Below are 17,111 nucleotides of genomic sequence, written 5' to 3'. Positions count from 1 at the left end.
AGATGTGGGGAAATTGTACCATTTGCTGTATGTCTATGAGTATTTATTAATAAAACAGAAATGGAAAACTATTAAGCCCACATTTCATAATTCTTGGAAATTCGCTTTTTACATTTTCTTTAGTGTTGACTATCAAGTTTTATTGTTTTTTTTTTCATTTTTTCATTTTTTTTGTTGACTTTTTGCAAACAGTTTAATATTTAACTTTAAGGGTGCACTCCCTCGAACCTCAGTTATTTTTTAAAGTAGTTAAACACACTGAATCACACAAATACACACTCCACCCTGATCTCCATCTCTCTCTGTTTCCCTACAGTGAGCTCCAACCAGAGCCATGGGGAGTACCCAGACTGCCGGAGTGAGAGGGAGTCAGGAGGGGAGGCATCTCTCCTGGTGTCTCCGCTGGTGGTGGCGGGGATCGTTATAGGTCTAGTCCTCTTCCTCTCATGCATCACCATCATTGTCGGCAGCTTGCGCAAAGACAGTCGACTCCGAAACCCTCACCTTCGAGCAAGCTATGGTCAGTCTGTGACACACCTTGACATATTCTAGAACTTCCTTTTTTGGTAGCTTTTCAGACTCCCATTGGAATGTAAATACAGCATCGTAAGACATTAAGTTAATATGCAACTTGATACAATGTCCACGACTTCAGGTATGACTATACATTTAAATCTTTTTGAGTGTCATGCTACGAGCTTAAATTGACGTAAATTGGTTGGTTAGGTTTGGGGTTAATTACGGTGAGGATCAGGACATGATACCAGACTGAAATATGCAAAAGTTGGCTCTAAATACAGTGGTGCGGTGCTGATCTGTAAAGCACAGCTGGAGTATGAGATGAGATGCCATGTAGAAGAGCACCACATAATAGGTTCAAATAAACCTTAGTTCATCACGCTGAAGTAACTGAATGTCCCCAGATGACAAAAGTCTGATTCTAGCACAGCATGAAGTTGATTTTTGTGTCTCCACAGGACAAGACAGTTTTTCTTATGGAGGTTCAGCAGGTGAACTGAGGTCTAGCTGCTTGGAAGACTTTCCTCCTGGTTTAGACTTTGACTCATACAGAGAGTCTCAGATAAACAGTGTGTATCCTGACTCCCCACCACGGTAAGTGCTTTTTTAATTTAAAAAGCCTGTGTAACAGATGTCAGTATTCAAATAAAAAACCCTCTTTTCAGAGTTAAAGTTTAATCTACTATACATCTATTGCTTTATTACAACAAAATGTAAATGAAAATGTACCATAGTGATGTCTGTATACTAAATATGGAACTAAAATACTGCTAGACACCTGTCAAAATTGGAAACAGAAGGACGCTTTGGGTTTACCATACCATTTGATAATTACTTAGATTTAACGGCGCAGGAAGGTCTCTGGTTTTGGAAAATTCCTTTTTTCTGGCAAAAGTTGAAAATAAAATATTAAGAAAAAACAAGTCAAATGGAATTTTTTGCCTTTCCTCAGCTACACACTACAGTCTATTGGCAAAATAAGAAAGAAGAGCCTTTCCTTTGACATATATGTGAAATGTCAAGTATGAAATATAAGTGACCATTCATACACTATCATTCACTGTTCTTTGGCCACTTGGTTTGACCTTTTTCTGTGGTAATTCGTTTATTAGAGAGCAGTGCTAACTTTGGTGCCCTTTGCAAGGTTGGCTGTGAATATGTGCATGTGTGTGAGAAAGAGGGAGAGAGAGAGAGAGAGAGAGAGAGAGAGAGAGAATGGACTTGCTAAAAGCTGGTGTCATGGTGTTTTTGATCTAAATGTCAGCTGGTCTAATTGGCAACTTTAATAATTCACATAAATCCCTCCCCTGCAGTGCATATGTGTGTGCTTCATTCTCATCACAGTTCTTTAGAACCGTTCAAACACTTTACTCTGTTCAAGGGTGGATGATCTGTAGTCTATAACTCAGAGGGAATAATTGTCATACGACTGAACATATCATTTTATTTTATGGTTTATCAGAGGATATTGCTTACAGTTCTCCCTTTCTGCTGGCACCAAGTGTACACTCTATTTCATGATTATCCGGGAGTGTCATCCATCTGTAGTACGTGATTGAGATGACATTACATCTTATCACTTCCACAATTATTGTCAGACAACAGGGATAACGAGGATATCAGAGAGATAATTTACTGAAATGACTCACTGAAATTTAATAATAATAGTAATAATCAGACACAGTGGCACCACATTGCGGAAAGAAATCCAGCCTTTTGCTCTTTTCTTATGTAGTTACAAAGTAATTGTTATGTGCAACGTATTGAGCATCACAGAACTGCTGCATGTGACATAATCAAGGATTCCCATCTTCATCTCCTCAGTTCACATAGAAGGTAAATAAGAAATGTAGTGCTTCCTGGATTATGATTGTTTTTGGGCTCTTTGGAACTGATCTACATATATGAACTTAAAAATCAAAACACTACAAACCACATTGTTTTAAGTGAGTTAACCTTTTGTCTCCCTGACAAACACTGTATGCAAAAATGCATTTTTTTGTTACATATGACAATAGAAATAAAAAAAAATCAAGACATGACCTTGTTATTTTTAAGTTATTGGGGTTTTTTTTCCTTTTAGTTTATTCTCTGTGCAGTGTTTAAAATGCCCCATATGGACCTCAATTGTAAAGTTTGCTATTGTTTTTGGTCAAACCTCATATGTGAAGGGATGCACCTGGTAGCAGCAGGGTTTGGTGGTGTTAAATGATGCTTGAGCTGTAGGGCCTAATGTGGGCGACAAATTGTGCCCATACGCAGTTAGAGAATTTCAGTTTGAACAGCAGAAATGTGAGAGTAACTGTGAACAACTCCTCAGCTTTCTATCAAGAATAAGGAAAGAAAGCAAAGAGGAGAGCAGGGAAAAGGAAGGGGAGCTAGAGCGCTACGTCAGTACTCTGGCAGGAAACCAGAATGTTCTGGACCGCCTGCGTGTGAGACGTACTTTTTGGCTTGGACTACAGGAGAGCAGCCAACCAACGCATATGCATAAACTCACATACACTCACATCCATACATTCGAATCACACTTTTTTTTTGTAACCATAGTGCTGGCAAATTATTGTTTGGTACCCTGTGAAGAAACAGGTAGTTGCAGTCATATGATCAGAGCGTGTGTGGGCGTGCATATTTTTGCGTGTGTAGGCCACAGATGGTTGAGGAAAACTCAGAGAACTCAGATCAACAGCTCACCTGCTGCGACTGTGAACGCTACACTTCCGACACACACGTACACACACAAAGTCTGGTAGAAAAAAAAAGTCACGCTTGCGGATCAGCGCCTCACCTGTGGAGACTGAAAGCTTCTGCTTCCTCTCAGGGAGAAGCTCAGCAAGCACACACACACACGCATGGACACAGATTCCTTTCTTTCTGATTTGATTTGCATAATAGCATTGGTGAGCACATAGTGTAGGAAGGCACGTGTGACATTCTCATCGTGTACTGAGAAGATTTAAATAAGCATTAACGTCACAGCTTTGTTTCCTTTTGATTTGTTTTGTGTTTGCCACTTACATGTGTCCAGACACTGATCTATTAATATATTTTTTTCAATTCTGTTATGGTGAGCATGTGAAAAGGAATATTTATGTCATGTTGCTCAAATTTAGGCTGAGGTTTGCCCATTATTATGTCTGGTCTCGAGTGTCACAGCATATGCTGCTGGTCTGATTGCCGATTCTGATCCAGAGTTCTGCCTACAACAGTGGAAACATCTTAGTTTCTGGTCAGCAGTTTATGGATACTATGACCTATGGATGGAAAACTACAGTTTATCCATTTGTATTTTAAGCTTGGAATTATAGAGAATTTAGAATCACATTTGCTTCTTTGTTGATATATAATATGTAATTAACTGTAAATTACATGTTGCAAAGGCAGGCAGTCAGAGATGTTACCTGTGTTTTACCAGTTGTACAGCAGTACACCACGATGGAGCAACAGCAGCCTGCATCTGTGACTTTTCACGTAACATTCAATAATGACATGTTTAGGAGCAGCTGAGGCATTTGCAATAATTTGCCCGTTGCTGTGTCAGGCTGCATGACACTAACTGCAAGTGTCTGACAAATACAGGAAGCATTTTTTCATGTTATTAAGCTGTAAAGCAATTTCTGCACAGTGTCACTTGTCATCTCATAGGAGGAAACTAATCTTCCCACTGTGCACAAACTGGTAATGTAAAGAGATGAAAAGCAGGAAAATGAAAGTAGACACCTGATTATTGTTTTCTGGCACTAAGAGTAATTTGATATGATGAAAACTGATTTGTTGAATGTCATATAGAGGTTTCATATTGTTTCTGCTTTATGCTGTAAAAATCAAATCAGTTTTGGGTATGATTCACACACAGTAGCAGCACCATCTACAGTTTAACTCCACAGGCAAGAACCTCTCACAGTGGTAAAGAGCAGAAACATGCTGGCTTTACACACACAAATACACACACTTGCACTGACACACAGAGACCATATGCTGTAAGCAAGAGCTGTGTGGTGTTCAGCTCTGTAGAGCGTCATAACCATTGCATGAATACATGCCAGAGGTCCTCCCTTTCTGCTGACATGCGTGTGCATTTGACTTCTTTTTCTACTGTGACAAATGTTAAGACAAAATCTTCTAGGTCAAGGTTAGAAGTCTGGGAAATATCTGGGTTTAAATAAACCATGACTGTTAAAAATGACAAAGCAACATTCTTCACACTTGTATCAATGGCAAACTACTTCATCCAATGCTTTTGACAGGCTTCACTTATTGGTTGCATGTGAAAGTTTGGGGGGTTTGCTTTGTTGTAAAGCAAACCTCCATACAGCTGCATAAAATAGCAAAATAACTAGTAGATAAACCTAGCCTTAATTGACAGAAGCAGCCAGCCTATGCAGGAAAAACGTTGAAACATGGATTTCCCAAACTGTAGCATGAGGATTGTATCAATGTGTTTGTTTGCCACCAAGCAACAGTATCCTTAAGTTATTAATAAATTAATACCTTGATATTGAATTTCATTTACATGATATGTCTGGACTTTAAATAGAAACAAGCGGCAGATAAAAACAAATAAAACAACAAACAGAAAAGCAGTTGTGCAGCTCCCAGCAAGTCTCCCAGAGGGGGTGAATTATTATTTATTCTGCCACACCCTGCTAACACACATGCTAGTGAACACACAAAGGTGTAAAACACCTCATTCATTATCTAGTGTGAGGTGTTTGCAGAAACAGACACAGTGGGAACAGAGCAGCATATAGCTCCTCAGAGACAAGAGACACAGGGATTTAGAGTGTGTTACAACACCTCATCGTGCCTAGCGCTCACTTTCCCTCTGTCTTCAATTTTCACCTCAACGTGCTGTCATGCCACTGATGTTTACAGTCAGATTTCTTAGCATGAGGCAAGTGAAAATAATCCACATGAAAATATTTATTGAAACCCTGAGTTATATGGGGGTGTGAGAAAGAGAAGAGAAAGACGATAAATGATAAACAATATTTAATAATAAATAATTATAGCTAAAGCCATCGCAGAAAACTTTATTTTTCTATATTATGTTTTTTGTATTATATTTCTCCTCATGTTAACTTTTATCAAGTGGAAAAAAGTGATTGTGTTCATCTTCCAGCTTCATGTGTTTATATTATGCTAACCATAGCCATGTAGCTAGCCACCATGTAGCACATCATTATATACCAGCAAGCCCAACTTCAGTAACCCTACAAACATCACTGTTTAGTTTTCCATCTTCATTTATGTCGGAAGAGATAGCAGAGCTGTACGTTTTAATTTTTCAGAAATCTCTCAGTCAGAACATAGTATATCAACCTTAGATGGAAACTAGCGAGCTAACTCCCTGCTAACTTCAAACTCTGTTAAACTTAATAAATCCTGTTTTCATGGATGCCTGGATGTCAAACTTAATTGTTACACCTGGTAAAGCAGCAACACTGATCATGTCATTAAAGATGAAAGAATTTAGAATAGAATAGAATAGAATAGAATAATCCTTTAATTGTCCCACAAGGGGAAATTTGGTTGTAACAGCAGCCAAAAAGATACATATACAAACAAACAGTACACAGGACACAGAACAGAAACATACACAATTTTTCTTACATATTTACATTATTTAAACAGTTTTCTAACTCTTAGTGATGCCGCAGTGTTTGTTTGACTTTGAGACCTGAAGAGTTTTGACCCGGAAACGGCTAATGACGTCAGCTAATGTTCAACTGGAGTGAACATTAGCTGTTATCTTCACATCGTGGCGGAAGTAGCTCTCACTCACTTTTTCTATACACAGAAAGACACAAATTTAACGTGAAAGAAACTATCGCTTAGGCGCTTACTTATAGGAGGTCATGTGATTGTTGGGGTTTTCTCTGTTTTCTTTGTATTATTGTAGAATATGAAGCGCCTTGAGGCAACTGCTGTTGTGATTTGGTATTGTATAAATAAAATTGAATTGAACTAAAATGAAATTGAAAAAGAAAGAAAGAAACTCATACACACACGTGTGGCACTGCTGTGTATTGATGTTGTTAACCACTGTGCTGATTAAGTTACGCTGATTTACCTCTTCCTACGGCCCATTCTCATCTACCATTACTTCCACAGGGCTATTTTATAAAATAAAAATTCTAGGGCTCCTCATGGTTTGCAGTGGCAGAGAAATGATCAGAACAACAGCAGCTGAACCAGTCACGTCATTGTGCCCATGCTTTGCATCTTTCCAGCATCAACATGACGCAGTTGCTATCAAACAAGAAACGTTTTACATTGGCTTGTATTTTGTTTGTCTTTTATTCAGTTATAATCCATCTAACCTGCAGAAATCTTTCATAATTTTAAGGTTGAATTTCCAGTTTTCCTTACATGGATTAAACCCACTTATAAACCTTAAATGAATATTTTGACAAAAGCCATGGAACTTTAATCTCACTTTTCATTAAGACTTAATAACTGCAGCTATGCATGTATAGAGTCACTAGTCAAGCAAAACAATATTATGGCTTCATTAACAGCTCAGTCCTGAGTGCCAACAGTGTGCATCTTTGGTTTTCCCTACCAGAACACTGAACAACTGTATTTAAAATTTGCATTAAAGATACATAAACCTTTTCTAGACTACAGCTGAATTCTGCAGGTTTATATTTTTTTGTGTCTTGCCTATTTATCTTCCAAATGTATGTTTTAGATGGTTTTATATAGAGCACATTGTAGATATTGCTTGATTGTGCATAGTTAAAACTGTCTTTATATTTGAAACTGAATGTCTCAGTGCAACAGCTCATGTCTGATGGTGGGAGGGGTGCATCTTGTCTCCTATGGTATTCTCCTGTGAATTTCTATTATCGATGGATGTATTTGAACATAGAAAATAAGGCAATGGCATCAAGCTATCATGAAATAGCAGATTAAAAGCCGGCTTATTAAAAAGATAAGCATTGGGAGAGTTCAGCAAGCGCACTACCTGACATGAACCATTTGTCAGCACAACTGTAAATTTGCTAAAGACATGTTTCTTTACAAAATGCCCATTAAGAGTTTGAACAGATTACTCCCTTTAAGTATGAGTTATTTTGCAGTTGCTATCATTTTTCCTGTGTTGGAAAGGATACATTTTATGTGCCTGCACTTGGAGTAAGCTAAAAAAATAATAAAGAGAAAAGAAAACCACCTCCAGACACCCACATGCACAAATGGCAAAGAAGAACATAACTTAGTAACTGATGTTATGATATAAAATCAATGTTCTGTAATTTATCTAACTTTTTCATTTTTGTCCTTTTGCCTGTAGCTATGATGAGTGTGTCGGTCCAGGTTCGACTCAGATCTACATCCCTACAGATGACCCACCTCCTTACTCATTGGTGGACCCCTGTCAGGGGGGAGCAGAGCAGGATGAACGGCCTTGCTACTCCCTTACAGATCCTTCCCCACACTGCGGAGAGACCTCAGCCAGTGCTGCCTGGTTTTCTCCCTCCCACTACCCACTGGGACTGCAAGAGCAGGAGCATCAACATCTTGCATCCATCTCCTTCCCACTGGAGGCAGCACCACCTTATGAGTCAATGCTGCCAGAGCAGGGACAGCCCCTCCCTCTCATGCCATGTGACCTTTATAAACACCAATCAGAGAGGGGGGATGATGGCAACTCCCAGCAACTCCCTGCGAACCAGATCTCATAGGACAGTTAATTTGTTTCTCTCACCTGTGGGCTTGGTGAATTAAACAAACACTTGGGATGTGTGGAAAATAGCTTTCATTAGCAGCTGTGACACCAAACGATGGTCCAAAAGATGTGCATTTCTTCCACACGGTTGCAAAGACCTGAAGAGGCTGAAGCTTGACTGCAGTGCAGTCAAAACTCCAGCTTTCAACCATTTTACTGTTGTTTGACTATGGACAAAATAAAACTCAAGAACTGCATTATACTGCAAAGTTCCTGGAATGGCAACTTCTCTCAATGGCTCTCCTCTATGTTGTTTAGTTTAGTTTTGCCATGTGTTGACTGTTATCGTCTCCTTGAAGTAGGACTGATACAAGAGTTGTGTGTCTTGTGTGGAGTTTAGTCTGAATCGCTTCTAAACAAATGCATTTACATTTATCCATCATGTCATAGACAACAGGAAATTGAGTTTGTCTTTACAAGAAAGAGTATGAACAGTATAGATGTGGGTTTTAGTAGTCTAGTTTAAGGTATACACAAGCACACTCAGTACCATCCCTGAGTTTATTTTGCTGTGATGTCACATATCTTCGTATTTAGAAATGTTTTGGGAAAAAACTGTACTTAGCTCTGATGTTATATAGAACATGTCAACTACCAGCACACCACTGCTGATTTACAATCTCTATAGTGTGTGCAGACAGTAGCGTGGTTTATGGCAACCTCCAGTGTTAGTTTGTTGGTTGTGGTAGTTTGATTAGAAGGAGTTTGTGATGAAATGGCTGTGTATAACAGGGGAACTACCTGGACAAGGAATTATCAACATGCCATTTTTCCAGGTATATTTGTATTACCTTTTAGCACCATGATGATGCTATAGAAAACATTGCTAGCATGTCATTTGAATCTGTCATCACCAGAGAGGAGTTCAACTTGTCCAGCTGTATAAGTTGTCATAATTCTTCCAATCAAGGGCTCTGGTTTTAATGTCAATGCTGTAACTGGATCCCAGCAGCAAAATGTAGCTTGGAGCTCTCCTCTTGTCGAGGTTGGGTTGATGCAACGGAGAAGAAACACAGTAAACTGTAGACTTTATTACATTATTCACTCATAAGGGATGCTTCTGCGTTGTTGTTCTTGTTCTACTCTCATAAAATAATTCACTTGGCTTAAACCGTTACAAATGTTTTCTGTATTGCACACAGGTGAGCAACACATGGCTTGGCTAGCCAATAAACTAATTACTAATGACCAAAATAAACTGATGTGGAAACTTTTTGGGTCATTCCATCTTAACTCATTAAATTTCTAGTAACTTCTCTTTTCAGCCACCTTTGTTTTCCACGAAATGTTCAAAGTTTGGATATATTCTGTATGATAATTGTTGTGAAATTTTACCTTAAGATATTAAATACCTTTGTAGATTTTAAAAACAACAACATTGAACATTTAAATTACTTTGTCAATAGTGGTCTTTGACAACGTGAGATGGTTTTGGGGGGCAAAATGTCATAGCATGAAAGCAAAATGTCATAGCAATCATGACATATATGCAAACCATGAATATTTTTAGGAAAATCAAAGATGGCTGAGCTGAAGGACAACGATGATTTGAGACAGAGTGACCCAGTAAGATTTTTTGTAATATGCAAAGCCTTTTGCATTTGATTCTAAAATATGTTTCCGCTACAGTATCTCAACATTTAAACATGTAACTGTCAGCTGCAAAGTTTCTGCTGGTACTTGTAAATCAAAGGGTCCCCTTGAAAGGTTATTACATCATTCTGCCGGACAGGCACCAGACTTCTTTTACAGGCATTATTTAAAAATGTTTAAGGTGATAAACATGTATGGCCTGTTCCAAGTGTTAGAATTGCAAAATGATTCAAGACAAGACAAAAGAAAATTATCATTGTGTCCTTGATACAGTATTTCCTTGTTATTTTGCTGTAGATGCATCAGGGGAAATTAGTTTATACAACAGCAGATATGTGGTCAAATGCATCCCATTAGCAGGTGGTTTGGGTGATCTGGTAATGCTGTGTATTGGTGGTCATTTACACTAATATGCATCAGAGCTGACTGTTGCTGAGCAAACTGCTTAAAGTGTAAACAAAGTAAATCCAGATACAAATGTTTTCGATGTTTCACCATTTATGCATCATTTCCTAATCAGAAACAAAGCAATAGATATGAGCTAAAATGCATCAGCTGTGCATAAATTGAGTTGAGCAAAGGGGAAGTAAAGCCAGTCGGAAGCATCTGTAGTGAACAATTTTGCCAATTAATAATTAGTCAGCATTAAAACGGTAAATAAGTTAATAACAGAGAGATAATGTTGTTATTTTAATATATGTCTGCAGCCATTCTGTCAAATGGACCATGCAATCATTACACACTCCATTCTGTTAATGAGATGTGGGGAAACATCAGGGCAATTAGTTTCCAAAGAAATCTAAATTGTTCATTATTTTCTTTGTGTTTGAGTTTGAAACATAATAAGTTGGGAAATTCTTTAAAGTACAACAAACATGCTACAATTACCATGACATAGACATGTTCAGAGGGGGATTTTTACAATGTGGGTGTTATCTCTGAACAGCCCAGTTGGATAAAAGCAGAACAAATCACAAACTTTTCTAACCTTAACCAAAACGGAACAAAACCCAGACAGCCACTGTTGGTGCACAAAATATGAATATACCTGCATTATGGTCACCAGGCAACCTGATCTATCACCTCAGGTGTCTGTGTACATATGTTATATAATTTACTATATGTGTCACAAATACACAAAATGTTTGAATGAAGTGTTTAGAGTTAAAATTGGGGCTATCCTGGAGACACTAAGACCTGTAGACAACATCATCATTCACCAGTTATTGATGCAGGAAGCCACTAAAGGCAGAGCTTTAATAACATTTTTTTTTCAATGTTAGTTTAATTTGAGAAATTGACCCTTTTTTAAAAAATTATCTTTACGTGTGACATAGTGTTTTAGTTAAAGATGTGCCTATTAGCCCCCAGACTGTTAGCTTGAACATTGTAGCCATAATTATCTCAAGGCAACCAATCTGCTGCTTTGAGCTAAATCTCTGGTGATGTACTGATTTTGTGATGTAGGTAAAAGCATGCTATTATAACTGAATCCCTGTTAAATGCCTTGTGATGACAGATTTTACTAAAGGATACCATTTTCTTGACTGTTTCAAGCTGTTCTTAAGGGTTCTAGTTAATCACTGGTTGTCTTTTGGCTCAAATTAGCACCTGGAAACGAGCCACTCACAACATTTACTTCATTATGTTAGAATCTCAGTACTGCTTTTAAGATTTTAAGCATTCAGTCAAGAGTAATTTTCTCTGATGGATTACCATATGTTGTAATAAAACGTTTTTGTCTGCCATTTCAAAGTTTCTCCACTATTCATGTTTACTTATTTTCCTCTCTTTCATTTTTCTGACTTCTATATACTATAGAAAAAGTATAGAGTAAAATCATTTGTAAAAATAATATGAAATAAAAATGATGGGTTTTATGAGAAGATGTATAAGCCACATAACAAACGTGATAGAATCACCCAGGCTAGCAAAGATTCAGACAGGCACATTTAGCCTAAACCAATTATGTATTTTGACCATAACCTCCTGAGAACCGAGGAAAAAAGTATCTTCTTGTTGAACTTTTTTGTGATTTCGGAACTGAAAGAGACCACCCAAACACATGAGATATCATCAGAAAGACCAGGATATCCCCAATTAGGCACATCAGGACTTAGTAGGGTAGCTCAAATAAGTCAAAAGTTATAAAGACCAAAATGACAAATGTCCATAAATGAATATGCTGGGTCTCGGAAAAATATTTAAAAATCAGACTTTATGATAAACCAGTTTTACATTTATCCACTAGGGGGCGCTGCAGAACAAAATAGCCTACACAGAATGGTGAGAACATTTATCTAACTACAGCAGTGTTTCCCGACCTTTTGGAGCCACGGCACTTATTTTACATTAGAAAACAGCACACCACCAAACAAAAATGTCACAAAAAGCACTGATATTTTTTCCTCGCGCATTAGGTATAGCGGAATTGGCTTGGTTTGTCCCCAGTATACCTTTTTTGCTTTCTTCTGATCATGCTAGGGCCTTCATCTGGGTCAGAATTTTCTCCAGGACCCAGGTCAGATTGACTACTTTTCTTTTCAAATATTTATCTATTGCTATTACGCGTCTCACAGCATGACTATTACGTAATTGCTTCTTTGTCTTTGTTTCACTGGCAGTTGGCAACCCATTTAATTAGAGCAGGAAGAGAAGGTAATTATTCTGCCCGTTACTCATGCCGATCGCTTAGAGTACTAATCAGGTGGAACGGTTGGGAAACACTGAACTACAGAACGTTCTGTATCAGAGGAGGAATGTGTCACACCTTTATAAGATTAAACAAAAGGTAAAATGGAAAGATCATGAAATTTGTCTGATTTAATGCAGTTAATAGGAACTGTGTGAATTCTTTCTTAGTTAAAGTGTCTCAGTCTTTAACTTAATTGTTCAGCTAGGATTGCATTACTTTGCAGGTGCATTCTCTGTAAGTAAATACAATTTTGATGGTTTACATGTGTAACCAATCATAATCTAAATAAATTGTTTTTTGAGCAAACACTAGCAAGGCCCACATTAGAGGCTCTACAATGTTGAAATATTGCATCAGTGTGACATTTGCAAATTCAAACTTGTGATCAGATTTATCCATTTTTTTCTAAACAGATTTTTAAAAGTTGGCTAATTATGGGTTATTTTAACCTGACATTTTCCTCGGTGTGGCTGTTGTGATTCTGTGGATTTTGTGTTATTATTTTCTGTGTTTTTGGTAGATGTTTAAGTTCTCTGAGCATTTCCCTATCTGCTCCTCTCTCTGTCACATCTTTTTGTGTTAAGTGTTAGTCTTCATGTTCTTTCATACATGTTAAGTGTTAGTATCCATTGTATTATTTCCTATTTTACAGTGAAGATTTGTTTCTCTCATGCCCTGTGTAGTGTTGCTCTCATCTGCCTGATTGTCCTTGCCAGTCCTTACTCTGCTGTTGAACATTCCCTAATCAGACTTTATACTTTTTCACAGCATCTACTCCATTTCCCGTGTTTGTTCCCTGTGCTCAGCATACTGTTAGCCTCACTCATTGTGGTTATTGGATTATTGTTTCTTTACTTTCTGGACTTTTCTCTGCTATTTTAGACTTTCTCTTATAAACCATATTAAAGGCTCACTTTTTGCTGAAATCGACCTCTTGTGTTCTGGATTTGAATCCTCAGCCTTACACTCCACACACCTTGACATCTTCTAACTTCATACTATTCTCTTCTACATTTTGTTTTTGTCTGGTATGTTATTCTGCAAAAAAAATAGCAGTTACAAAAGTGATAATAATAGTATTGACAATAAGATATTTGGAGAGGTTAGCTGAAGAGTCACAGGGAGATTTTCTGAGTTTGTATTGACTTTTTTACAGAACTGCGGAGGAGGGGAGTCTCATTTTACTCTAAGAAAAACAAGCTCTTTGACAAAACAAAATCTTTGATAAATATGAAGTTACTCTGTTTCTAAATTGCAGTCATCTGGGGAAATGAAAAACAACATGCAAATGGCACACTTTTTCTATTTCTTTTTTTTTTTTAGAACTACATAGTTACACTGCTGAAAAATATGCAGTCATGATATATCTGTTCATCTACTGTTTACAAGTTGCAACATAGAATACTAGGAATTACAGAAGGAGTCGTTTATACGGAGCCTTTTTGGGTGGATCTCATTGTAACAAAAACACAGGTTTTCGTGATTACTTTAAAAAGGGTTTGACTTTTTGTAACATTAAAACAGAGTGACTGTAGATGAATAGTTTCAACTCCTATTTGCCTTGCTTATACGTGCAAATTTAAATTGAAGCTTAGTTTCAAGTCTTTTATTTCACAATCATTGTTTTTGTTTAGCGTCAGTATGTTTGCTTTGAGTGCTCTTTATTGCTAACCCAGTCAAATACCTCATATCAGTGTGAGCAGTTTAGTTCAGTTCGCCAAGCTCTGTGCTTTTGAATACAGGGAACATGTGATTTATTTTTAGAACACTTTATTTCCCAAAACTGACCTGGGTAGATTTTTAAGATGCTTCTGACATGTGCACACCTAGCTTAAGTCCTGCTGGACTGGTTTATAAGTCAGTCTGAGACACTGTAAACAGCAGTTAGAACTTTAAAGACCCATTGAGAGGCTACTGCTCGTGAATAAAAAGGTAAGATGAGCTATTATTAAAAATCTGTTTTTCTGCCCTTAATGTGGAATTGAAGCCAAAGGACTACACTAAACCTCATTTCTCCTGTAGAAAATGAAAGCTCATATTGTGCTCCTGATCCTTGTTCTTGTGGTCGGACTTACAGTGATGCCTGCTTATCCCAATGAGGACTCTAAAGGTAAGACCTGTGTGTATGACTTAGAGAATACTCAAACAGCCCTTACTAAACACTAAGTTTGTTTATGATGGTTTCAATCTTACAGTCATTCCAGATTACATAGCCCTACACGAGCTAGAGAGAGATGGAACTTTGAAGCCATTTATACCAGAAAATGCAGGAGGTATGTTGACTAAGAATAGTTTTGTGTTTGCTCACATTTGTGTGTGTGTGTGTGTGTGTACCATGTTTAGATATCTTTGTAAGGACCAAAAATTGGAATGCTACTATACTTGTGGGGACCAACAGCCCTTATGGGGACAAAATACCCAGCCCCACGAGTTTGGAGACATGTTTAAGGCTCAAAATGTGGTTTAGTGTCAGGGTTACAGTTAGGCTATGGTTAGGTTTAGGCTAAGGGTTAGAGTTAGCCATTCACTTGTGATGGTTATGGTAAGTGGCTAGGGAAAACATAAAGTCAAGTAGATGTCCTCACTAAGATATGAAAAGAAGTGTGTTTGTGTTTAAAGTCTTTACCACTATGGCCATGAAGTTGCCATAAAAAACTGTACATGCAGTACCTCAGGGTTGCACCTCAGCACAATTTTGAAAGTACTGACAGGTGTGCTGTACATAAACTTACCAGAAATGTAGATTTACGTAGACCTCGAACAACTATGAAACCAGAAAGTTGTAGAGTTCAGGATAACAGACTAAACCTTTCTCACAGTATATGTTGGTTGTACTTGGTGTGGAAGTAGTGTTTGTGACTTAATGATCTTTTGTTTTTTTTATTGCAGGGAAACCTGATGATCCATGACAGAAAAGAGAGGTTTTCAAAAGCTTCTTATAAATGTGGCTCCCACCCAAGGCATGCTGAATAAACAAACATGGCAGTCATACAAATAATGCTAATGTAAATATTTTGTGTTATATTATATACAGAAAAATAATAAAGTTCAACTTGGATTTAAAAGGATAATCTGATATCTTTAATTCCTAATTTACAATGCTCTAATTTAGATTATTATAAGAATACATTTTCTTATATGGTAAATAATTAGTAAAATAAAAGGTACGTCACTTTGTTTTTGATCTTTACCTCAGAGAACTCACATGTATGCTATGGAAAACAAATGAAGAACTTTAACCTTAATTAGGTTGATCAAACCTTCCTGCAGTATTGCTACCTTTTATAATATGTAAAATAAGATAAGATAAGATAAGATAGAACTTTATTAATCCCTCGGGTGGGTTCCTCTGGGAAATTCGATTTCCAAAAAAAGCACAGCAACGACCGAAGTTACAGTTACAGAATTGTTATATATATATATATATACACACACACACACACACACACAACAATATAAATTATACAAACATACACACACACACACATATACACACACACACACACACACAATATATAAATACAGAGACAAATATAAATAAAATATACAAAGGGGATAAATAGAATAAATAGGATAATAAAAAATAAAAATACAAGTGAATTGCACATTTCAAGTATTGAGTCTATTGCACTTGACTATTTACAAAAGTATTGCACAAGGTATTGACAGTGAGGTGAAGAGGCACTACAGCTTAGTTGTTCCCCCCTCCTTTGTCCTCCTGTTTCCCCTCCCTCTCCCCTCCAGAGAGGAGTTAAACAGTCTGATGGCGTGTGGGACAAAGGAGTTTTTAAGTCTGTTAGTTCTTGTCTTGGGGAGAAGCAACCTGTCACTGAACAGACTCTTCTGATTGTTTATGGCCGTGTGCAGAGGATGCCCAGCATTGTCCATAATGTCCAGCAGTTTCTTTAATGTCCTTTTCTCTGCCACTGTCACCAGAGTGTCCAGCTTCATGCCGACCACAGAGCTAGCCTTCCTGATCAGTTTCTCCAGCCTGGATGAGTCCTTCTTTGCTGTGCTGCTCCCCCAGCACACCACAGCATAGAAAAGTACTCCAGCAACCACCGACTGGTAAAACATCCTCAGGAGCTTCCTGCAGATGTTAAAAGACCTCAGCCTCCTGAGGAAGTACAGTCGGCTTTGGGCTTTTTTATACAGGTGCTCTGTGTTGCATGACCAGTCCAGTTTATTGTCCACCCACAGCCCGAGGTACTTGTACTTGTTGACCACCTCCACCTCCTCCCCCTCTATCTGAACCGGCAGTGGACCTTCTCTGGACCTCCCGAAGTCCACAACCAGTTCCTTAGTCTTTGAGGTGTTGAGTTGCAGGTGGTTTGTGCATGTGGTTTGTCCTATGCATGTCTAGAGATGCATAGGACCTTGCAGAAGAATATAAATCCACTAAACAGAGACTTGCAAAGAACACAACTTTTGCATTGTAAAGTATGAAAAAAAGATATATATATATATATATATATATATATATATATATATGCTTTAAAATGTTGCCAGTGTGTCTGCTTTAAGTGTCTTTATTGTATTTATATATGTATGAATAACAACTATTATTATTAT

General features: G+C 37.6%; 1 protein-coding gene and 1 long non-coding RNA gene across 3 annotated transcripts in view; both read left to right on the top strand.

The window, feature by feature from the left end:
• The window catches only part of bean1 (brain expressed, associated with NEDD4, 1), a 42,055-nt gene extending 32,344 nt beyond the window's left edge, over nt 1-9,711 (top strand). For both annotated transcript variants that reach the window (XM_042220912.1, XM_042220913.1), the window contains 3 exons: nt 317-520; nt 978-1,113; nt 7,817-9,711. In XM_042220912.1, the coding sequence (XP_042076846.1) occupies nt 317-520; nt 978-1,113; nt 7,817-8,207 (731 nt within the window). In that variant the 3' untranslated portion in view covers nt 8,208-9,711. The remainder of the gene's footprint in view (nt 1-316; nt 521-977; nt 1,114-7,816) is intronic.
• A 4,630-nt stretch (nt 9,712-14,341) lies between these two features.
• On the top strand, nt 14,342-15,604 carry LOC102288857. The gene is made up of 4 exons (XR_315811.3): nt 14,342-14,471; nt 14,562-14,649; nt 14,735-14,812; nt 15,429-15,604. It is a non-coding gene; the product is annotated as an uncharacterized LOC102288857 (long non-coding RNA).
• The last annotated feature ends 1,507 nt before the right edge of the window (nt 15,605-17,111 follow it).

This window comes from Haplochromis burtoni, unplaced genomic scaffold (genome assembly GCF_018398535.1).
Source record: "Haplochromis burtoni strain Fernald_Lab_line unplaced genomic scaffold, NCSU_Asbu1 Contig_57, whole genome shotgun sequence".
Lineage (NCBI taxonomy): Eukaryota > Metazoa > Chordata > Actinopteri > Cichliformes > Cichlidae > Haplochromis > Haplochromis burtoni.
This window is presented reverse-complemented; position numbering and strand designations above follow the sequence as displayed.